General features: G+C 55.3%; 11 protein-coding genes and 1 non-coding gene across 12 annotated transcripts; 8 read left to right on the forward strand and 4 right to left on the reverse strand.

Moving 5' to 3' along the window:
- The first annotated feature begins 137 nt into the window (after positions 1-137).
- Positions 138-221, forward strand: K452DRAFT_t34. Its single transcript has one exon. It is a non-coding gene; the product is annotated as a tRNA-Thr (tRNA).
- Positions 222-421: 200 nt separating this feature from the next.
- Positions 422-1744, reverse strand: K452DRAFT_295620 (uncharacterized protein; the record flags this gene model as incomplete). Its single annotated transcript, XM_033541833.1, has 3 exons — positions 422-800; positions 854-1507; positions 1560-1744. The coding sequence occupies 3 exons, from the start codon at positions 1742-1744 to the stop codon at positions 422-424; spliced, it is 1218 nt and encodes a 405-aa protein (XP_033400777.1).
- An 836-nt stretch (positions 1745-2580) lies between these two features.
- K452DRAFT_295621 (uncharacterized protein) lies at positions 2581-3061 on the forward strand (the record flags this gene model as incomplete). The annotated part of the gene is made up of 2 exons (XM_033541834.1): positions 2581-2676; positions 2729-3061. The coding sequence occupies 2 exons, from the start codon at positions 2581-2583 to the stop codon at positions 3059-3061; spliced, it is 429 nt and encodes a 142-aa protein (XP_033400778.1).
- K452DRAFT_134251 (uncharacterized protein) lies at positions 2941-4001 on the forward strand. Its single transcript, XM_033535320.1, has 2 exons — positions 2941-3061; positions 3107-4001. The coding sequence occupies exon 2, from the start codon at positions 3220-3222 to the stop codon at positions 3907-3909; it is 690 nt and encodes a 229-aa protein (XP_033400779.1). The 5' UTR covers positions 2941-3061; positions 3107-3219; the 3' UTR covers positions 3910-4001.
- A 252-nt stretch (positions 4002-4253) lies between these two features.
- K452DRAFT_295622 (uncharacterized protein) lies at positions 4254-7707 on the forward strand (the record flags this gene model as incomplete). Its single annotated transcript, XM_033541835.1, has 4 exons — positions 4254-4888; positions 4941-5592; positions 5645-7324; positions 7384-7707. 4 exons carry the CDS (start codon positions 4254-4256, stop codon positions 7705-7707), a joined length of 3291 nt encoding a protein of 1096 aa, XP_033400780.1.
- A 926-nt stretch (positions 7708-8633) lies between these two features.
- Positions 8634-9447, forward strand: K452DRAFT_134270 (uncharacterized protein). Its single transcript, XM_033535321.1, has one exon. The coding sequence runs from the start codon at positions 8788-8790 to the stop codon at positions 9286-9288; it is 501 nt and encodes a 166-aa protein (XP_033400781.1). The 5' UTR covers positions 8634-8787; the 3' UTR covers positions 9289-9447.
- Positions 9448-9799: 352 nt separating this feature from the next.
- K452DRAFT_284457 (uncharacterized protein) lies at positions 9800-11263 on the forward strand. The gene has a single exon (XM_033539943.1). The coding sequence runs from the start codon at positions 9807-9809 to the stop codon at positions 11214-11216; it is 1410 nt and encodes a 469-aa protein (XP_033400782.1). The 5' UTR covers positions 9800-9806; the 3' UTR covers positions 11217-11263.
- A 364-nt stretch (positions 11264-11627) lies between these two features.
- On the forward strand, positions 11628-12545 carry K452DRAFT_284458 (uncharacterized protein). The gene is made up of 2 exons (XM_033539944.1): positions 11628-12169; positions 12400-12545. Exons 1-2 carry the CDS (start codon positions 12077-12079, stop codon positions 12535-12537), a joined length of 231 nt encoding a protein of 76 aa, XP_033400783.1. The 5' UTR covers positions 11628-12076; the 3' UTR covers positions 12538-12545.
- A 307-nt stretch (positions 12546-12852) lies between these two features.
- K452DRAFT_295625 (uncharacterized protein) lies at positions 12853-14432 on the reverse strand (the record flags this gene model as incomplete). The annotated part of the gene is made up of 2 exons (XM_033541836.1): positions 12853-14225; positions 14288-14432. The coding sequence occupies 2 exons, from the start codon at positions 14430-14432 to the stop codon at positions 12853-12855; spliced, it is 1518 nt and encodes a 505-aa protein (XP_033400784.1).
- Positions 14433-14621: 189 nt separating this feature from the next.
- On the reverse strand, positions 14622-17553 carry K452DRAFT_356402 (uncharacterized protein; the record flags this gene model as incomplete). The annotated part of the gene is made up of 2 exons (XM_033546044.1): positions 14622-17375; positions 17423-17553. The coding sequence occupies 2 exons, from the start codon at positions 17551-17553 to the stop codon at positions 14789-14791; spliced, it is 2718 nt and encodes a 905-aa protein (XP_033400785.1). The 3' UTR covers positions 14622-14788.
- Positions 17554-18092: 539 nt separating this feature from the next.
- Positions 18093-19205, forward strand: K452DRAFT_324843 (uncharacterized protein; the record flags this gene model as incomplete). Its single annotated transcript, XM_033544730.1, has 4 exons — positions 18093-18141; positions 18195-18343; positions 18418-18846; positions 18900-19205. 4 exons carry the CDS (start codon positions 18093-18095, stop codon positions 19203-19205), a joined length of 933 nt encoding a protein of 310 aa, XP_033400786.1.
- Positions 19206-19497: 292 nt separating this feature from the next.
- On the reverse strand, positions 19498-20936 carry K452DRAFT_222009 (uncharacterized protein; the record flags this gene model as incomplete). The annotated part of the gene is made up of 5 exons (XM_033536541.1): positions 19498-19650; positions 19712-19843; positions 19902-20644; positions 20707-20818; positions 20874-20936. Coding segments are annotated over 5 exons (1203 nt in total), but the record flags the coding sequence as incomplete, so codon positions are not given.
- Between the last annotated feature and the right edge of the window lie 500 nt (positions 20937-21436).

A 21436-nucleotide genomic window follows, 5' to 3' on the forward strand; every position in this document is an offset into this window, starting at 1 on the left:
GTCCATCTTGATCAGTAAATCAATAGAAACCGAGCGAGTGTAGGCACTTAGCAGATGGTTTGATATAACATTATCTTTATATACATTACGGCTATGAATATTAATATAAATTGCAACAACGATTTTATCAATTACCGGCTTCTATGGCTCAGTTGGTAGAGCGCGGCACTAGTACTTTCTAGATCATGCCGAGGTCCTGAGTTCAAATCTCAGTGGAAGCACATCTTTTTGCGTCCTCCAAAAACTATTTGGATAATTGTAATAGTTATCTTTTTTGCTTCCAAACTGTACAGTGGTGTGTGAATGCTTGATATACAAAGAAAGTGTCCAGGAAACAAGCTCTAAAGGAGGATGCTCCACGAAACCACTACATCATACGAGCTTGACTCCTAACGCCGACCATGCCCATCACCCACTGGGATCAGAACTCTCTGCTCTCTCCGATTTCGCAGACGTCGAAAACGCCCTCCTCCGGTATGCTTTTGCCTGCCAATGCCTGCTTGAGGAGTCTGGGCGGCTCAAGCACATCTTCCTCAGTCAACACCCAAGTACCCCAATGGATACCCATTGCCCGTTTACACTTAGTGTCAACAAAGATGTTAACACTGTCAAAAGGGTTTGCGTGCATGGGAGACATTATGAATCTTGGCTCGTACGCGCCAATGGGTATCAGACCAAGGTCGAAGGGTCCACGCAGATCGCCGATCTGCTTGAAGGCAGGGCAATGAGGAAAGCTGTATTTCGCGTCGTAGTCGTCTTCGCCAGCGGGGAGGTCAGCAACGGCACGGTAACCGGTGTCACTGCTTCTGTTAGCAACCTGGAGGCATGCAATGCCTGCAGAGGATGGGCTTACCCTCCGAACCACACCTTCTTTCCTCCGCTTGTTACACTCCACGATGACCACAGCGTGTGGTTCTTATCAAAGGGAGTCCTGGCTGCCGTATGTTGGCAAGGCAGACACTCTATAGTTGCCAGCATGTCCTTCGGGTTCCTCTCCCGACTGCCATGCTCAACAACCTCAACGCTGGTATCTTGCGCCTTGCTCTTTGACTCCACTGGGGAGAGATGAATGTCCCGACTCTCCCACCAATCCAACTCCGTAACGTTATGGATGCCGCAGTTTATAAACCATTTCTTGTTTTCCAAAGGAACGAAGAAATGCACATTGGGGTGCAATTCCTTGATCTTCGTGACCGTAGGGTGGGAGAGGTGGTCGTAGTGCGCATGAGAGATTACGACGACATCGATTGTGGGGATGTCCTCAATCTTGCACGGCATTTCTGTGTATCTCTTGGGCCCCATGAAGGAGAATGGCGAGCATCTCGACTCAAAGACTGGGTCAAAGAGCACGCGCAGGCCGCCAGGAAACTCGACGAAGTAACAAGCATGGCCAAGCCAAGTCGCGCGGAGAGCTGTAGTGTCGCGGGAGGCCAAGAAAGACGGCTTGCGTACAGTTACGGTGGGTGGTGTAGTATCGGGTTGCTTAGCGTTGCCGCTCAATTTTCGCCTTGATCTACCAATTAGCCGGTGAGGTGTTTGACGCTGGCGTTGTTGCGTACCATATGAGTTTTGACAGAATCTGGAAGACGCCCATTTCATTGTAAGAGTCCCATGGATTCATAAAACCTTTACCGCCTTTTACATGGTGAGGTTTGTTTTTGGCATCCTCGGGCACAGCGCCGGTAAGTTGCGATGTTGACACAGTCGTTGCGTAAAGAGCAGCGCTGGTTGATGCCGAGGACATTTTGATGGAGCTATGGTAGTATCTGCGTCTACACGACTGCCAATGCTGTCTGGGTATTCGGGAGAAGGAACGTAAAGGCCGTGACATCTGGGCTAAAGAGCGTGGGGGATGGGCGATAAATAGACAAAGGTCAATGGAGGAAAATAATCATGAGAACCATGACGACTCCAGGCAGATCTGCCGCGCTGCGCCGGCGGCCGGGCGGTCGCAGATTTCCCCCGACGCCGATAGAGATACGCTAATTACTAACGATCCTGGGGGAAGAAAAGCGACTTCTTATTCGACGGCTGAAAGCCTGCCACCTGCCTCGAGGTGTCACTTTTGCGCTAACTCCGGTGCCATCCTAAACTCCGGACTGTGCCATCAAATGTCCGACCGAAATAGTCTTGGGTCGCGTGGGAACAGACACGAAGTGCTCCTTGTACGGAGCAAAGTGGCAGTGCCATCAGATATCGGAGACAGGAATAGCTACTCGGCTTGATTCTTGCAGCGCGCCGAGTTGTCAAAGGGAATGTTTCTATGTCAAATGCAGGGGTTGGTTGCGCATGCGTTTTGCTGCCTACACTTTCGCCCCGAAACGCAGTTAAGCTTAGGAAACACAACCAATAAACAGAGAGACGCGATGCATGCATGTGGCTGTTATTCATGCAGAATTCTATAGGTCCTCGACTTGACCGTGTGCTCGCGTCAGCACGCTTGCAGACAAGGGACTTGCTCGGGTACCAAGGACCAAGCCCGCCAGTCCCAAACAACGTCCTCTCATCGCACCCCTCTGCGCTGCTCTCACACCACGCCTTTCGCTTACACCTCCCTCGCATCTTGCTTACGCCCCCGACATGGCTGCTGCGACGAATGCGGTCCAGGAGGATCAGCCTTGGGACGAGGCGCAATGTGTGGCAGCGCTTGCAGCGCTCGAGAGGCTGCAGGATCAAGTGAGTTTGCGCGAATGCCACCACCAACATTCGAGGCTGACACCTGTCTTAGCTTGACGAAGTCCGCCTTGTCATCCCGGCCCTCGTAGAACCGCTGAAGGTCCCACGCGACACACCCCGCGAGCTGTTTCTGGATTTCAAGCAAACCGCCATCGGCGTCTCCAAGCGCATGCAGAATTTCGACCGCACTTGGAAAGCGCAAGAGACCCAGTCAATACTGGCGTATGCCAGACAGAGGCAGAAAGCGGATCCAGACCTCGACCAAGGGCGTGATGTATTGCGCTATGGATGGTTGAACGATGCGGTAAAGGAGAATAAGGTGCAAAGCGCTCCCCAGGACAATGAGGCTTCAAAGAATGCAAACAATGGTCCAGCAGACAAATAGGTATGTGGCCTTGACGTATGTTGCCACGGGAGCTTATTGTCGTAGCAATTGATTGCTGCAGGGACCGAGAATGGACTAATTAACATGGATCATGTCCAGTAGTAAGTTTGCGAACTTTCGCTGCCTGTTCTGCGTCCGGTAACCCATGGATAACACCAATGGACAATGCCAACCAGGCGCCCTGTTCTATTTACAATGCTCCCTGGGCTAGAGTTGCGGCATGGCAACTCTCCAAACCCTCAAGGTTTGTCCGCATTGTCTCAGCCTCGAGAATGTACCTCTGGCCGATGGCGGACTCGGTCAAACTTTTCACGATAACGACGCGGACCGTATATGAAGACGCATCTCGGTTACCTTCTCCACCGGTTACTTACCTGATATCAGGAAGTAAACTCCAACACAGTAGATATGCACAAGTCGGGAATCCTAATGGAGAGTTGACGAATAGAGTTGGGGATATTAAAACTAATGATAGCTTGCGATGCCTTGAGTGGGACTTCTATCACGTCCTATTACTCCTAATATATAGATCATTTAATGCGGCCTGTTATTGCACGCTTCCAGCGCAAACTTTCAGCTATGTCTTGTTTCATTTCATTGTATGTTTATGGGCTTTCGAAAACAATTATAGAGTAGCAGCCGATAAGTACCTGCACACTTTCTCGCCCTCGTATGTACTCCTTAACTTTCTTGTTCGTAATAAACAAGAGGTGTCGAGGATAGATCCATGTTTTTATAGTTTACATGCGACTACGAGCTACACTTCTATCGGAGTGCCACTCACTGTGGGGATGCGAATAACAATATCTACCTTTTTAACCGTAGAAATTCAGAGCTTGGATTGGTAGATGCAGCCATTGGCATATGGTTGCCTCGGAGATAAGAGCGGGCTAGGAAGCAACGTAGGTGCTCACTCGGATGACAACATTTCAATGACGCAGAGAAATTGTTTGATCGCAACACGAGCGAAAGCATAAATAAATGTAGATTGAATGAATGATCAAGTCGATGTATTTGTGCATGCGTGGTACCGTACCTCTTTGCGGTTTTCAGCCTAGCGCGCTAGCTCCAGAAAGCCAAGGTTCATCCCAAAACATTCCCGCGTCAACTTTGCAGCTCCAACTTGCGCGCAACGACATTGCGCCTCTCCAACGCCGCGCTCGTGGCTCATTGCATCCCGGATCCTCCCATCATGTCGCTATTCGGTAATCTTGGCGGAAACAAGCCGCCGACCAACACCGGCTCATCGCTTTTTGGCAACACTGGAGGAGCTACCGGACAACCAAGCTCGCTGTTCGGCGGCGCCACGAACACTCCCCAGACTGGAACCACCCCGAGCCTCTTCGGGAATGCTGGCGCCCAGAAGACGACTGCGCCGGCTTCTGGTGGTCTCTTTTCATCAGCTCTCGGCGGCGGCCTAGGGTCCAGCACGAACACCTCGCAGCAACCAGCGAGCGGAACCGGCGGTGGCCTGTTTGGAGGCTTGGGTGCTTCCACGACACAAACACAACAACCTTCCGGCGGTGGGCTTTTTGGTGGACTTGGAGGGGCGGCCGCTCAGCAACCTGGCCAGCAAGCAAATGCCCAGCAACCTGGCCAGCCGCAGTCCCAACCCAACCCGCTTTCGCAATCGCAGGCGCCTGGCTCTCAGTCAGCCTACTTCGACCATCTTCTCGAGAGAGGAAGGAAAAGGGCTGTTCAAGAAAATGGAGCCACACCCTTTGGCGACCTGCCGACTCTGCAGCTTGGATTGGGGGATATTGCGCGGAAAGTCAGAAACCTGGGCACCGGAGGACCTTCTGCGCCGCAGGTTCGCGACAGTAGAGCGTGAGTAAGCTCGCAATAATTACCAGCTATAGAACCTAACTATTTCATTTAGGCACTATTTGCTCGCCGCGTCGGGAGTGAACACTGGTTCCGCGCTTCGGGACCTTAACCAATTCAGCGCCTCGGCAGGCGTCAGCGCTACGACAAACATCCCAAGCTCGGTTGACACAGATATCGGAGCGTATATTTCGAACCTACACTCCCAGTCTACCCTGGCCATGATTGCGGAAGGCCTAGAGCAATCCAAGAAAGACTTCGATACTTTCTTGGAAGATAATATTCAGATGGAATGGGATGCGCAGCGTAGGCGCATTTACGAGCATTTTGGTCTGGGCCGGCAGGTGGAAAACCTGGAAGCGAGCGCCGCCCCGTCTTCAGGGCCTATCGCACGAGGAGCGTTCGGACGCTCGAAGAGGAGAGGTCGTGGCCTCGGTGCTTCGACTGTTGGTGGTAATGGAATGTCTTTTGCTGCCTCTGCAATGAACAGATCAGTCATTGGCACTCCTACGGCAGGTAGCGGACGTTTGAATGGGTTTGCTGATCCCACCAGCGGCACCGGCCTACAACCCATCCCCGAGAGCCGCGTCATGAGGGACAAACAGGAGAAGTACACTGATAAGGTTAAGCAATTGAACATTGCCCGCCTAGAAGAGAACTCATACCCCGTGCTCGCGGAGTTCGCTGGGGTGGAGGCAGGCACAGACGTAAGTAAACTAGCCATACCCCGATCTGCTATTTTGCTGACAACAATCATAGACTTCTGGGTACCTGGAAGGCGCGTACCAGGCTCTAAGTGAGATCATTGGTGAGGACAGTGGGAACGTCAAGGAGCGGCAGTTTGCTCAAGAGTACCTGGACGAGTCACCGCACTCAGGAAAGAGCGTGGCAATGCGGAAGAGGATTCTCGACGGATCAAGGAGGTACCTTGAGAAGAAGTTTCTCGCTGATATCAAGGAGACTACGGCCAAAAACCCTCTGGAAGCCAAGGTCGGAGGCGAACCTACTAACATAGGGCAAGTTCGGGGATACATAAGAGTGCTTTCTATTAGAAGAGAGCTCGGAGCCGACAACGTTGAGCTGCAGACTCTTGGGGACGACCATTGCTGGGTGCTCATTTTTTACCTCCTGCGCGCCGGTCTTGTCCAGGATGCCCTCGAATATGTCATCGACAACGAGCGCGCCATCAAGAGCATGGATCGGAACTTCCCGTCCTACCTCATGGCTTTTGCGAATAGCGATGACAGAAGGTTGGGCGATGACCTCCAAAACCGTATTAATAACGAGTACCAGCAGAGGACACGCATTGCGCCAGAGAACTCGCTTGATCCCTACCGCATGGCATGCTACAAAATAGTTGGCCGTTGTGAGCTTAGTCGGACAAGCCTCGAGGGAATTGGCAAGGGCATGGAAGATTGGGCTTGGCTACAATTTGCACTTGCTCGGGAGGTCAACCGAGTGGAAGAGACTGCTGGCGAGACATTCACGCTGGAAAACATCCGGAGCACTGTTGCCGACATCACTCAACGGCACTTCCAGGGCGCGGAGGCGAACGGACAATTCGGTGTATGCTTCCTCCTGCACGTCCTCGTTGGCATGTTTGAGGAGGGCATCAACTTCCTGTACCAGCACAGCTACACGGCCGCGGTGCACTTCGCCATCGCGTTGACTTACTACGGTTTGCTCAGAGTATCCGACTTCTTTACTGCTGGCGCGGATATCCTCACGTTTACGACCCGCCAGAAGCCTCAGATCAACTTCTGCCGCATCATTGGCCATTACACTCGGGACTTCCGTGCGGCAAAGGCTGAGGCAGCCGCTGATTACCTTGTTTTGCTTTGCTTGAATTCTGATCTCGATGGGCAGCTTGGTCAGTCACAGGCAGCCACTTGCCACGAGGCATTACGCGAGCTTGTTCTCGAGACCCGCGAGTTTGCTCAGCTTCTTGGCGACATCCGCTCCGACGGCACGAGGATCACCGGTGCTATCGAGTATCGTCTGAGACTCATCGGCTTGACGGACCAACAGGAGTTCCTCAAGAACATTACCTTGCAATCCGCCGCTGTCGCTGACGAGGCTGGCCGGACAACCGATGCCGTTTTGCTTTACCACCTCGCGGAAGATTACGACACTGTTATTGCGATTATCAACCGGGCACTCTCAGATGCGATTGCTGTGGACCTTGGGCAATCACCACACAAGCTCGAGCCGTTGAAGCCTCGCGCAGTGGGGCAGAAGCCGCAAGCTGGAAGCAGTTTAAGTCTGACAGCTGTTGAGGACCCGGCGCAGCTTGCCAGGAACATGGCCGCCTTGTACAGTGCGAACGCACTGCAGTATAACAAGGTTAAGCCACACAACCGTCAAGCACTGAACTCGCTCCTCCAAATGTCGGATGCCAAGAAGATGGTCGAAGCCGGCAACTGGGCTGGCGCTCTTGATGTAAGTCATATCAGGATCACGTGACACATTAGATTTACGATACTAACAACCCGTGTTAGGCGATCACGGACATGAACCTCCTGCCGATGGGTGCCAAGTCCAACATGGCAGAGATCCGCCAGACGGCGCAGAACTTCAACGGGCTGCAGCCGGTCGTTGCACGCAACGTCAGCAGTTTGCTCATGTGGACGATTATCTGCTGCGGCCGTCGCCGCGATGAACTTCGGGCCAGCAATTACGAAGCGGTTGCGAACAAGCATGTCGTCGAGCAACTGATCGTTACCGCCAAGGACATGATGATCTTTGCGGGTCTGGTCAGGTACAAGTTGCCGCCACGTGTATTCGAGGCACTGGCAAAGGCAGGGCAAGACGCTGGTGCCTAGAGGAAGGGTCTTGGACGCAGGGAGGTCGGAGAAGGATGGCAGAAAGTACCGACGCACTGTCGAAGCGGGATAGACAGCCGGGATGCACAGGAGACCGTGAGCTCGATACGAGGTCGCATGGATGGCGTTGACCAAAGCCTAATTTTATAGGATATTGAGGGTCTACCCTAAATCAACGGCGGCCAACCCTTTCCCGAGGTAGAAAATAAAGCTGAAGCAGAGAACAAGAAACACAGTATCGCCCTGAATCACCGTGCCTCCCTGCAATACCCCTCGGAATGTTTCAGGCTCCTGGGACGACGACGACTGAGACCTGCGCAGACCATGGCCGGTTTACGAGTCCTGCTATGATCCCCCCCTAGCCACCCCGGCCAGGGGCCTGCCTGCTCTGACTGCCGCGATCGCCTTCGCCTATCGTGCGCGAAGGACGCGCTCCCAGATCGCAGGTCTTGCGTGCTGCGCGAGATCGGCGACGCGCGACTGCTTGGTGGCGTACGCGCAGGCAGGCTGGCACGCGTTCTCGGGACGACAGGGGAGGTACGTTGGGGATGATGGCAGGGTTGCAGGGCTACCGCTGCTCCTGCTGCTGCTACATGCTTGCTAGATGCCGCTGCCCAGAGGCTGGGCGCGGGGGAAGAAGCATAGCCAAGCTCCTGTCGACGCGTGCTGTGAAGAGAGGTGCTGCGGTGGTGGTGGTGGTGGCACAAGAATAGCACGCGAGCGAGGCTGGGGTGGGGGAAGGGCTAGAGAGCTGCTTTCAGCTCGGCGTTGATGTTTGCTAAACGCGTTTCCTGTTTAGTTAATGAGTTACCTGCCTACATATCTAGCCAGCTGGCTGCCTTTAGCCTGGCCCTAAAAACGCACTCCGCATGTTCCTCCCACGGCCCGTCCCTGGCGGGTGGAATGTGTTGGTTGTTGTTGGCCTAACGCTATTGCTCCTACTATGGCCAACGGTTGAGGCGCAAGGCGGGGGCCGATGGGGGCGCCATCCTCGTTGGCAACAAATGTAGCCGTCTTGGAGTTGGAAGGCCCGTTGCCACCACCTACTTGGCTACCCTGGCAAGACAACTCAGCCGAGTGATGATGATGAGACCAGCGCCATGCATGGCCGCAACAAGCAATCACCGAGCACGCGCGCATGAAGTCTCGCCCCTCCGAGTCCGGATGGCGGTAAGCCGCCTCGTAGGCCCCCCGGGGGGACGACCGTCCGGACCGAGCGCCCGCGACAAGGGGGCGCAGGACAGGCCGGAATGCGGAGCTCGCGCCGCATCGCGAGTGCAACAATTGTGGACAAAACGGGGCGGGGAGAGGGCTCGAACGCTCACGAGAGGGAAATGCATGTGGGCCTGCCAGCGCAGCAGCAGCAGTGGTGAGGAGTCGTGGGAGCGAGAATCACGAGCGGTCAGTTACGAGAGAGGGGAGTGCGAGGACAAAAAGCAAGCGAACATGCGGATCGCGATCAGCCCATCATCAGTCAGCGCTCCGGGGTTTCTGGAAGCTCTCGTTCCCCCTATTGATCGCCAGACCGGCAAGGGGAGCGGGCGCGGGCAATCTAGGGGCCGTGGGTGTATCGCGGATTGATTGCGCGGTTTAGCGGGTCGACGGGTTTCACGCTGGCCGGAGATGAGGTGCCGTGAAGCTTCGAGAAGGAAGGTGTTTTGGCTGAATGATGCGATGACTCTTTGTACAGGACTCGAGTACATGCAGGGAACAAGACTAGAGTACGGGACACGAGGTGCTAAAGAGACCGGCCCCAGGCAGACATGATCCTAAAGCGTCACTCTCCCTTGGTGGTGTTGGCCTCTGTATGGTGAAACGTTGTGGGGGTTCCCGATTTATTTTGGGGCCCTGGCCCGAGTTCCCCTGTGCTAACACGAGCCAAGCCTTGCCCGCGCGCCCCTTCGTAGCTCGCTTACCCCTTACAAAGCTCCCCGTCTATAAGTAAAGCCACCTGTCCTCTTTCCCATGAACCCATCATCTCCCACCACCCCATTCTAGGCTCCAGTTTAGTACATAGGGCACGTCCCTCGACTTCCTGGCCAGATGTATCTTCCCACATGGACGCCTACACTTCTTCACTAGCTTTCAAAAACCCCACTATGACGGCCAGCCCGTCGTCGCCCTTCCTTTCCCCACAGTCCGTCGCCGACGCGCCCGCCACCATCAACATGCAAGATCTTCAGCGCTCCACTCCTTTACCCGACGACGATGCCCTCTCGTCGTCGTCGTCCCCCGCTCCCGCCGCTTCTCACTCCAACAACAAGAAGGAGCCCAAGAAGCGCAAGTCATGGGGCCAAGTCCTCCCCGAGCCCAAGACCAACCTGCCGCCTCGCAAGCGTGCAAAGACGGCCGATGAGAAAGAGCAGCGCCGCATCGAGCGCGTCAAGCGTAACCGTCTCGCCGCCCACAACTCGCGCGAGCGTAAGCGCGAGGAAATGGACAGGCTGACTGCGGAACGTGACCACTTCCGTGACACCTTCCGCCGCGTCTTCTCGCAGCTCAAGCAGCTCGAGAGTCAGAACGAGTGGTATCGCGCCCGCGCAACCGAGAAGCTCCCCGAGCTCCCCAACATGTCGGCCAACATCGAAAAGGACAACTTCCTGTTGTCGGCAATCAACGGCACCCCGGCCCCCGAGCTCCCCTTCTCAGCTCCCACTCCCGGCCCCACCTCCACACCGGCCTATGTCGAGGACACTTCGAGCATCAAGCGTGAGACGTCTGTCTCTAGCACCACCATGAACCCGCGCGAGGCTTCTTTCTCCAGCCCCGCGGTCAACTCGATGGACTCGTTCGCCATGTCCTCCCTCGACTCCCTCGACCCGTTTGGCACCAACTGCCGCGAGGGCTCCTACGCCAGCCCCACGTCTCTCGATGACGGGTCCTACGACTCCCCCATCAACACCGCCTCACAACCGGCGACGCCGCGCGACGAACGTGAGTCGACTGTTGCCGAACCCGACTTGGCACAACATTCTGCAGCAATGTTGTGTTGGTTTGACCTGCAGTGTCAGTCGGGTTCCAGCAGTTCGGCCTCGAGGGCGCCGGCAAGTCGCTCGACTTCAACTTTAGCGACTTTCTTGCTGTTCCTAACCAGCCTCATGTCTATGATGACATTTCTTTCGGCTTCGGCATCAACGACCTTATCGCCGACCCTCAGGAGGACAATTTCTTCCAGGCTGCTTTCTCTAATGACAACATGGGAACCCTCGGCTCTTATGAGCCCTCTGGCAAGTCTTATGACCTGCAAACCGACTCAGGCGCAACTTCTTCTGTTAGCGACGGGTCAGGAATTGCTGCGTAAGCCAAGCTTCAGAGTGGCCGGTAAGATCTCGAGGTCCCCCCATGCGATCAACCGAGAAAGGGTTTGGAGAAAGGCCCTCCGGTCATTTTCACGCGAGTTTGGTTTACGATCGAGACGAGGATGGAAGAAGAATCATCACATGGGAGCACCGGCGAGTGTAACCACCATGGGAACTAGGCAGCTCCGACACAACCAAGTCAGGGCGTAGGGTTGGCCGGCGTTTACAGGGTGTTTTTTTGAAAACGGACAACTGGGATATTGCTTGTGTGACAGACTTTTAGCGACACTTGGGAACAAAGGGAACAGTCATGAGCATGAGCAATTGAGGCACGTCCTCAGCAAATGAATTAAAAAGCTATTCACGTCATTTTTGGTGTGTCTTTTCCATTGAGATTCTGCAATCGTGATCTACGCCGAAGGCATGCAGCTAAGGTTATCGAGTAACTCAAGTGCCAGGCTCTGGCTCGGGCGCCATAGTCGACAATCTTGTTGTTGTTGCCGTACCTAGTTACACGGCAGGCACGCATACTGCATTGCATCTGCAAGCAGCAGCTCGAGAAATGCTTTCGGCGCGCGCTACTTACACGGCGGGAAAACAAGAAACAGCCTACGGACGGACGGGGGCTCTCGAGGTTCGATGGGCGCAGGCGGGCGCGCCGCGCGCGTTCCTGGGCATTCCTGACGCGAGCCGGATCGCGCGGGCTGTCGGACCTTTTGCGGGCCCTCCCCCCCTCTGGGTTCATCATTCCGTCCTCCCGCGTCTCTTCCCACTTCCATCACGCCGTCTAGAAGCAATGACGTCAAGGTCTCATCAACGCATCCCCACACGGCGATGTCATAGCCTGGTAACGACGGGAAGACAGCAGTTTGCAGCGAGGTGATTGCGCGAGAAGGGGTATATAGGGGGGGGAGAGAACGGTCGCTGATGCTGTCTCTCGTCTTTACTCTACACACACACATCTCTCTCAAACCATCAATCAACAACTCTTCCTCACGTCTCCGGACACCTAGAGTACTCAACAAACCTACCTACCTACTGTAAAGCCAAATCCTTCCCCACCACACCATATGCCTCGCGACGGATCCGGCCACGGCGACAACTCGATGGAATTCGATCCCGCCGTCAAGCAGAACATTACGCACGGCGTCGGCGCCGACGAGGTAAGGTTACCTACGCCACGCAACTCTAAACCCCCATCCATCATCCATCATCCATCATCCATCATCCACCTCCACACCACACCTCATTCCTCTCCATCACCCCTCCAAACCAACCCCACCCTACACACACACACACACACACACACACACACACATCCATCCACATCCACATCCACATCCATCCATCCTACTCTGATGAGAGCATCAATTAACATCAACTCAACAAACAGTCCGCCAAGGTCGCTCGCGCAGACAAGACGGCCACGCCCCCGCCCGGCGAAAAGGGCTTCGCGATCGAGGGGCTCGGCGGCAGCGGCGGCGCCTCCACCGGCCAGACCGGCACCCGCGACCTGAGCGCCAAGCAATAAACTGGCTTTTTTATTCCATGAAGCAAGCCCTTGAATCCTGGGGGCAGAATGGCGTCATGTAAAGCTACCTGCCTAGATACTCTATGGCTGCCCATCCCTGCCTCGAAGTGTTCGAGGCGGCTTGCGGTGGGTGGTTGATGGTGGGGCTGGAAGCTAAGAAACGCCGACGATTTTTATGATGATATCCCTTAAACAAATACTACATGTCTTTTTCCTTGAATGACTCGACGGTTGATTGCTTTGGTTTATTGGTCGGATGAATGGTCTTTTGATATGATACATATAGTACTACGAAGATACTCCTACAATGGACAATCAACAGCCCCACGAAGCCGCCTCTTCTTCTCCTTCTTCAATCATGCGCGCCACCTCAAACACGACGTCGTCGTGCCCGTACTGTGAAATGACCTGGATGCCGGCCTTGTGCTCCTCGCCCTCGGCCCGCACGGGCACGCTCATGGCCGGGAGGCCCGCCAGGCTCGCCGGCACCGTGAAGACGTCGTTCATGTACGCGTCGACGGGGCTCTGCTGCTTCTCGAGCTCCGCAATATTAGGCGGCAGCGACGGCGCAGTCGGGCACACCAAGACATCCACACCCGCAGCGTCCTCGTCGCCGCCCTCTATCGTCGTCGTCGTTGCCACGGACTGACGTTGTGCTGCCTCCTCCGGCTCCAGCAGCGGGTTCGGCGCCGCGAACACGGCGTCAAAGTCGCGCTGCACGAGGCGCCGCACGCGCTGCGCCTGGATGAAGTAATTGTCCATGGCCGCCGCGCTGAGCGAGTACGCGCCCAGCAGGACGCGGCGCTGGACCTCTGCGCCGAAGCCGGCACCGCGCGTCCGGCTGAAGAGGGCCCCGTCGGGCGCGCCGTCGGGCCCCGCGGCCCGCGAGCCAAAGCGCACGCCGTCGTAGCGCGCGAGGTTGGACGAGGCCTCGGCCGGCGCGAGCACGTAGTAGGCGGACAGGGCGTGGTGGGTCGAGGGCAGGGCGACGGGGCGGACGGCGTGGCCGGCTTGGGCGAGGCGGGCGAGCGCGCGCGCCCACGCGCCCCGCACCGCCGGCGCGAGCTCCGCGATGTTGTAGTCGGCGGGGACGCCGATGCGCAGGCGGCGATGGCGGGGCAAGGCGGCCAGGGCCTCGAGGATGCGGCGGCGCGAGCGGAGCGGCAGACTCGTGGGGTCGCGGGCGTCGTGCCTGCGGATGGCGTCGTAGACGCGGCGGGCAGCCGCCGTGTCGCGCGCCAGCACGCCCACCGTGTCCAGCGAGTTTGCATACGCCACCACGCCCCACCGCGACACCAGCCCGTACGACGGCTTGAAGCCGACGATGCCCGTGTACGCGGCCGGCAGGCGCACCGAGCCCCCCGTGTCCGTCCCCAGCGCCGCCCAGCACTGCTGCGTCGCCACGGCCACGGCGCTGCCGCCCGAGCTGCCGCCCGCGGACACGGCATTGCCCGCGCGGTCCACCTGCTGCGCGCGCCCGAAGAACGAGTTCACGTTGTGCGAGCCCATGCCGAACTCGTCGAGGTTCGTCTTGCCGGCCACGACGCCGCCCGCCTCGCGCAGCTTCTGCACCACGGTCGCGTCGTAGGGGCTGGTGAAGGCCTGGAGGATGCCCGAGGCGCACGTCGTGGGCAGGTCGGTGGTGCAGATGTTGTCTTTGACGGCGATGAGCTTGCCGCTTAGAGGGCCTGGGCAGCGGGTTAGCATTGGTACCTAGAAAGAGGCAATGGGCAGGTGGGAAAGCTACTACCTTGGGCGCTGGCGGGCAGCGTCTCGGCATGCTCGATCTTGCTGACGACGTCGGCCGGGTCGGCGCAGACGATAAAGGCATTGAGGGCCTTGTGGGTGGCCTGGTTAGCTAGGCATTGCAGGGCTTCTTTCACGAGGAGTGACATTGAGAGATGCGGCCGATGCGCGTCTGGCACATTTTGGTCGAGCTCCAGCCCGCGCGGGGCCGGCTGATCCCCGGTGCAGCGCCGGGTACTACTCTACGGTCCATGGTATCGGTAATCTCACCTCTCGCTTTTCATCATCCCTTCATCATCCCACGTGCAGCCTGAGGGACCCAGTCTTAGAGTGATGCTCCATTATTTCATGCTGAACCCATCCCATGAATACCGCATAACCCACCTTCTAACCCAACCCAAAGCGCCTGCTTCCGCAAGCCCACAATGTTATAGCTCACTACGCATACCTTCGTGTTACGCTCACTAGACCCCTAACCCCAATAGCACTCCGTCTCCGCATTCACTCAGTTCTCCGTCTCAGTCTCGTCCGCGGCTTCATCGGAAACCACCTTTTCCGGGCGCTCCTTCACCGTGACCCACGCTCCGCCCTTCTTGACCGTCCAAGCACGCTCAACGCGCCCATTCCCACCGACATAGAACTCCGGGACGACGTAGCCTTCTGGTGTAGTTGGGTCAAGCTTGGCGCGCATAGCCTCGCCCTGCAGACGTGCAACATAGGTGCAGCGCAACGTCCTGCGCTTCATGCCGCGCTCTTCTTCGCTTACTTCCTCATCCTTCAGGGATGCCCAGAGGGGCTTGTAAGGTCTGGGCCTCGGAGAGCAGTAGTCCGTAAGATCGAGATATTGTTCCAAGGTCATGGATGCTTTCTCATAAAGGTTTGGGTCTGTCAGCTCCTTGGCAGCTAATGAGAGATGATTGAATCCCTGCTCCTGCCATTCTTCGAATGAAGTGGTTGGGTAGGTATCTTGTTTCGGTCCTTGTTCGCGACTGAGTGGATGTTCATGTGGATTGTTGTTTCTGTAGGGAGCACTTCGGATTCCCTCACTGTCCTTTGTCATTTTAATGTTCTCTGGGTTGATGGAATCGTATAGAGGTTGAGCCTGTGCACTGTCGGTCGATGGATCGAATACAGAAGGCCGAACGATTTGAGGTGTGCTGGATTTCTGTACAAATATTGGCCAAGGTGTCGGTGACCTTTTAAGAAATTGCTGTGGAGGTCCACTGGAACTTGCATGTGGAGCAACGTCACCACATGGAGATTTTGCCAGACCAAGGAGCTCATCCAGGGTTGTCTGTGGCAACATTGCCAGAGAACGGATTTCGGCTCCTGTCCACTGGATAGCATGGTACGTGGCCTCTTTAAGCAATGACCTGGTGCGAGCAATGGTCTCCTCCGAGGGTTCTTTGGTTTCCATTAGTAGCCGCAGCGACATATCGGCAAAATCACCCTCTAGGAGGCCGCCATACGTCTGGTCCAGTTGGTTCCGCTGTGTGAGTTGCTGCTTGCGTAACTGGGATAGTCTGAACACCTTGATGATATCTAAGGCGTTCCACAAAGTAGCTTGCTGCTCGATCTCAACACAGCTGTGGTACCTTTCAAGTGAGTCGAGGCTTTGATCAAGACCGAGTTTGTCTTCCTGATAGAAAGGGTGCTGATGCAACAGCATATGCTTTAGTCTTCTACGGCAAGCAGCTAGCGATTCTTGCGCTTTAGGCAATTGGGTTTCCAGCTGACCAGTAGCCAAATTCCATCCGTGGTAATACAGTTCATCTGGAAGACGACTTCTCGTCTTAGGTACGTTGATCATCTTGGAGTTCCTACCAAGATCCTCTCCATTCGTGTTGGTCTCACTGCTATTGTCGTCTGGTTGTGTTAAAAGCTGCTTGCGGTGGAAACCATCACCACATTCTTCAGACCTGCTGTGTATTTGGACAATCTGTGTCGCCTCTCCGGATGATTCGCTGCCTCTTGAGACATCTCGGCTTGATCGGATATCCTGGGACGTACCGCTTGATTCATGAGGGCTCGTTCCTATAATTTCATCATGGCGCTTCTTGCGCTCTGCTCTCTTTTGATAGAATTCATCTATAGGCCCCATACTCGGAGCTGGAGATTCTGAGGAAGCAACCGTGGTGTTGGGTTCAGAAAAATCGCTTCCAATCTGACCTGCCACAGGATTGAATTCGCCAGAAATAGCAGGGATCCCAGAAACAGACGGTCCCCGACTGTAGATTGCTGGACTGAAAACGCCTACATTAGGGTCCGCCCAGACCTCATGTCCAGCAGGAGCGGGATCTTGTGCTGCTACTGAATAAGGAGGTGTAGGTATAGCCTCTGGTTTCGTCGCCGCACCAAGGCGCCTAAACGGGACCCGCAACTTGTGAGGAGCCCCTGTACTTCGCTGCATAGATTGAGACAACACAGGAGAAACCGAAGGCTTATTGGTCTCGCCCCCGGATCCAGTGACGGCAGCGTTCTTGTCCTCCAGTAGCGTTGACATTAGACGGTAGCCTTCAATCTCTCCAGGATTACAGGTGTCAATAGAAACGTCGTTCACTCCATCCAATGTGTTAAACGTCGTACCGGGCAGTGGCGTCGGATTAGGGTCGGCTGCGAAACGTTTTGGTGAACCGTCCTTGGTAATGTTCAGAACCGGTAGCCGAGAACGTTTGGCCGTCAACATTGCCCTGTTCAACGACAAAGGAGCATCTTCTTCCATATGAGCTTGAAACCCGTGATCGCGGCGCTCACTGTTTTCTGAGCCGGGGCTACAGGGGACAAGATCACCAATGTCCGAGTCGGGGATTTTGGTATCCACGGTGGGTGCAGGAACGTTCAATGGCGAAGAATGGGGAACATCCGCCTTGGATGCACCTAAGTCTTCTTTACGACCAACAGAAGACATGCCATATCTGACTTTACGACCCATGGACCTGATTGAGCCAAATGAAATTGGCGACTCTTGGTTCTTCTTTGGGATCTCAATGTACGAGTATGCACGCCGAAGTTTCCGTGAGCCTGACTGAGAGCTTCCATTGTAGACCTGTTCTTTGGGACATTCTAATAGCTGTACTTCTGTGGACGGTTTTCTGGACAGAGCATTAATAGGTGTTGCACCATCGACCATCTCACATACGCGTCCTGATCATCCGGGCTACTCTCGAGCTCAGAAACGTTTGGCTCTGTTTTGGGAGTCTTCCTGCGTACTGATCCCACAAACTTGGTCAGGATATTTCCGGTTTTGCGTGGACTGGATGGGGAGGTCATGTTGGCCTGCAAAGGGCGATCGGATGGACTGCCTGGCACGGTAGTTGGCCAAGGCAGCCCGAAGTTGAATGAAAAAGGAGATGACGGAAAATTTTGATGGACTGGAAGACTCGATGGCGTGAGAGCAGAGAAGAGCAAAGGAAACTGTAAACAGGAGGCCGCGGTGGAAGCGCCTTCCATGAAAAGGGCTGCCAATGAGGAAGGAACTCATGATGCTGCCGGTCAGCGGTTACTTTTAGTGAACTATGGATACCGAATGGGCCGCCCAACAGCAAGCAGTCTTCACATGAATACATAGATAGTGATTGATGTGCCGAAAATAGGAAGGGTGTTAAGGGAAAGGCGAGCGACGAGCAATAAGCAGCGGTCTGTGCGCGGATAGTCCAAAAAAGCTACCCGCTGCTAGGAGCATCACCGCGCGCATCCATAACATCACTTTCACTGCTCCACCTTCTGCCCCGACAACATCTCCTTTTAGCCTTCAACGCGTTCAGTCTTTGCCCCCAAATCTTTACACACCGTCCCGTACTCTCTACACAATGGCTCCTACCAAAGGAACCGTTTCCTTCGATGCAATTATTAAACGAGGTACGTCGGCGCGTTTGTAATGCTCGGTGCCGCCACGCTCACTCCTGATGTAGACCGCGAACAGCGCAAGAATGAAACCCTGGCGAATCAGATCCTCGGCTCAGGGCGTAGAAAGAGCGCGCCTGGTCCTGCTGCATCGAACAAGAACAAGGGCGCTGCCGCTGCCGGAGGAAGCTTAGCCAGCCGCATGGGTGTCCAGAAGGTCTGCAGGCAGTAGCACCCTCCGCTACACCCCTACCAAGATCCTCTTATACTGACGTGTCTTTCTGTCTCCAGCGCTCTGCCTCCGCCGCTCCGAAGCCGAACATCAACAACACCCGCTGGGGCCACGACCTGCACCATGTGAACAATCCTCGCATTGCCCGGGCAGCGAAACTGCCCCGCACTCAATCTGCTTCTCGCATCGAACGTGGTGCTCAACCGTACCAGGAGGCGTACAACCAGCCGTCGAATGGCTCTGTCAGCAACACGAAGGGCGCCAGCGGCATCAGCATCCGCGGAATGAGCAAGACCGGTTACACTGTCGTTGCAAGCAACTTTGCCCCAGGCACGACCGCGGCCGACATTGAGGCTGTCATGGCTCCGGTCGGAGGAGATATGCTCTACTGCAAGCTCACCAGCGCACATCCAACTGTCATCGCGGAGATGCAGTTTGTGGATAAGAACGGCGCGGACAATGTCATTACCATGTTCAACAACCGCAAGGTAGGAACCTGGAAACTGATCTGAATTTTATAATGCTAATTTTGTGGGAACAGGCGGACGGTAGACTTCTCTACGTCTTCATGAAGGAGGGTGGCCCAAGTCCGGCGGTGCCAACTCGCCAAAACTACCAACCTCCCAGGCCCGAGCCGGAACGTGATATCATGGAGGTTGATGATGAGTCGAACGACCGTAGAGATGTGCCCAGACGCGCCGATGTGGACTACCAGGATGGAAGATATGGTTTCCGTGATACGTCCAACCGTGACGATTACCGGCGGAATGACCGCTACGATGACAGGAGAGACCGCGGAATGTATTCCGACGACTTGATACGCCAGGGTCGTGGCTACCGTCGTTGATCGGAGGTGCCTTATGACACCCCCCACACCAGGATAGGCTGCAGCCCAGGGGGCGCACATTACACTCTTGAGTATGTCAGGGTGATTTGCAAATTGTGGATGTTGAAAAAAGAAAGCCATCAGAACCGGCTTTATTGGATGCACAGTCGAAGAAAATTCACTTGAATACCCCGATTTTGTACATTGTTGCATGATCGCAGTTGATTGAGCAGTGCACCTTAGCATTATGGACTTAGCTAGAATGTCTGGTTGCAACACTGGTGTATCAAACATGCTCAATCCACTTCTGATCCTATGGTTTCGAGGTCTTCGCCAAGATGGTCCTGATCATCTCGTTGCCCACCGTCTTTGCCTGAGGGAATCGGGGCTCAAAGTAGGCCTGAATGCCTTCAAACTTCTCACGGTAGGCATCCATGTGCCCGAGACTCACGCGGTCGCTCCAGTCCTGGGAAAGTTAGTCAGCTATGCTAAGTGGTGGCTAGTGATTAAAAATATATGTGACTTACCCTGGCGGCGAAGGTGAACTCGAGGTCATCAGCGCGGAAGGTGTCGTCTTCAATCGCGGTCTCAATGACCTCTTCCAGCAAGTCAGGCTTGCGGAAAAGATATTCAGTAGCACCAAGCCAGAGACGGAAGAGCTATGATTTAAATCAGCCAGGGGTCCCTAACATGACTGCGTGTACCACGAAGACTTACGGGTGTAGAACAGATCATGTGGTCGTAAGGCACGATACCCAACTTCCACCAACTATCCACCATAGCGAGCAAGCTCAGATGGTTGTTCCTGACCTTCTCAGGAGGCAGCTCGCCCAGACTAAACTGGTCGAGCACCTCATCCTTAAGCAACAGGTCTCCATCGCCATCACCGCTAAACACAGCCGCGCCAGCAGTCATGATGCGGTTGCGCAGCTCCTCGCGGTGGCCGCCCAGCATCAGCTTAAACAGCTCCGTGACGCTCTGGGCGTACTGGTGGATCTGCTGGCGGGCATACGGGTTCAGGATCGCCAGGCCCGCGTACACGTGCCACTTGTTCGAGTAAATGCGCAGCGTCACGTTGATCTTGACGTTCTCGATGCCGCCCAGGTAGCGCGGGATCTCCCACGGGAACTGGCGGTTCGCGGCCCACGCGGCGCCCATGGACAGGAAGGCCGCGTGCGTCACGGCTTGCGTGTCGGCGGTGATACGGTCATGCTCTGCCGCGGTGAGGTATACGTGCTTGGATTCCAGGCAGGAGAGGATCTTTTCGACGAGCGCAAAGGACGCGTCCGACGCGCGGTGCTTGATCAGGACCAGTGGCTGGCCTTTGGGGTCCACGCCGGGACCGTGCAGCGAGTGGCATGGCACGATGTCGACGTCCGGCGGCAGGTGCTTCTCAAATGCGTCGATCTCGGGAGCTTTGCATGATGTCTGACCTCCAACGACGGCGCCGAGCTTGGTAGCTGAGACGTTAAGGTCAGTGTTTTCTTCAGAGGCAGTCGGATGATGGCAGCGCAATTCATACATGGGCCGTACTTGGCAACAACGGAGTCAATAGCCTCGGCGGGTACACTGTAGATGATGTAGTCACTGCACCTGGAGACAAGATGGCCGTCGGGGTAAATGTGAATGTTATTCTATCAAGAGCCTCAGCTGCTGCTCATGCTATATGGTGTGGACAAGCAATCGTACGTGTCCATTGTACGCTTCTTTCAGCTCATCGTACTTCTGTGGCGCATCGCAAGCGTTGACTCTAGCCAGGATGAACAATCAGACAAAAAACGATGGAGCATGCTATGCAAGAAAATCTAGAACGCTTTGAGATTGTTAGCATAAGTTCCTCTGCAAAATGGTCTGCTGAGAATCGTATGATAGGTTGTAACTTTCAGACAAAGAAAATTAAGGTAGCTGAGAATTTACATCATCGATGTACCCCTGCTTCCACAGAAACCAAAATGGCAACTGCAGTCACAAAGGCCATACTCGAGCCAAATGCACTCAAGTCATCAGAGTAGAGGGGAAAGGGAATAAGGTGAGGAGACAGAAGTGCTTACCTTGAACAAGCGGCAACCCGGCTGGAGTCGCAAACATGACTTACCTCCAGCCTGCCTCGCTGATCCTCCGGGCGTAGAGCTTCCCCATGTCGCCCATGCCGATGATCCCCACGGCTGCGGTCTTCTGATCGGCCATTGTGCTGCGGTGTTATTTGGTGGTGGTTGAGCTGGTGATACTGTGTCGAAGGCTCTTCTTTTGAG

The sequence above is a fragment of the Aplosporella prunicola genome, assembly GCF_010093885.1.
Source record: "Aplosporella prunicola CBS 121167 unplaced genomic scaffold K452scaffold_5, whole genome shotgun sequence".
Classification (NCBI taxonomy): Eukaryota; Fungi; Ascomycota; class Dothideomycetes; order Botryosphaeriales; family Aplosporellaceae; genus Aplosporella; species Aplosporella prunicola.

Coding starts and splice junctions, on each gene's coding strand:
- K452DRAFT_284458 (XM_033539944.1), top strand. CDS start 12,077: ATGCCTCGCGACGGATCCGGCCACGGCGACAACTCGATGGAATTCGAT. Junction 12,170..12,399: donor ACGGCGTCGGCGCCGACGAG/GTAAGGTTACCT, acceptor CTCAACAAACAG/TCCGCCAAGGTCGCTCGCGC.
- K452DRAFT_134270 (XM_033535321.1), top strand. CDS start 8,788: ATGATGATGAGACCAGCGCCATGCATGGCCGCAACAAGCAATCACCGA.
- K452DRAFT_284457 (XM_033539943.1), top strand. CDS start 9,807: ATGACGGCCAGCCCGTCGTCGCCCTTCCTTTCCCCACAGTCCGTCGCC.
- K452DRAFT_134251 (XM_033535320.1), top strand. CDS start 3,220: ATGGACAATGCCAACCAGGCGCCCTGTTCTATTTACAATGCTCCCTGG.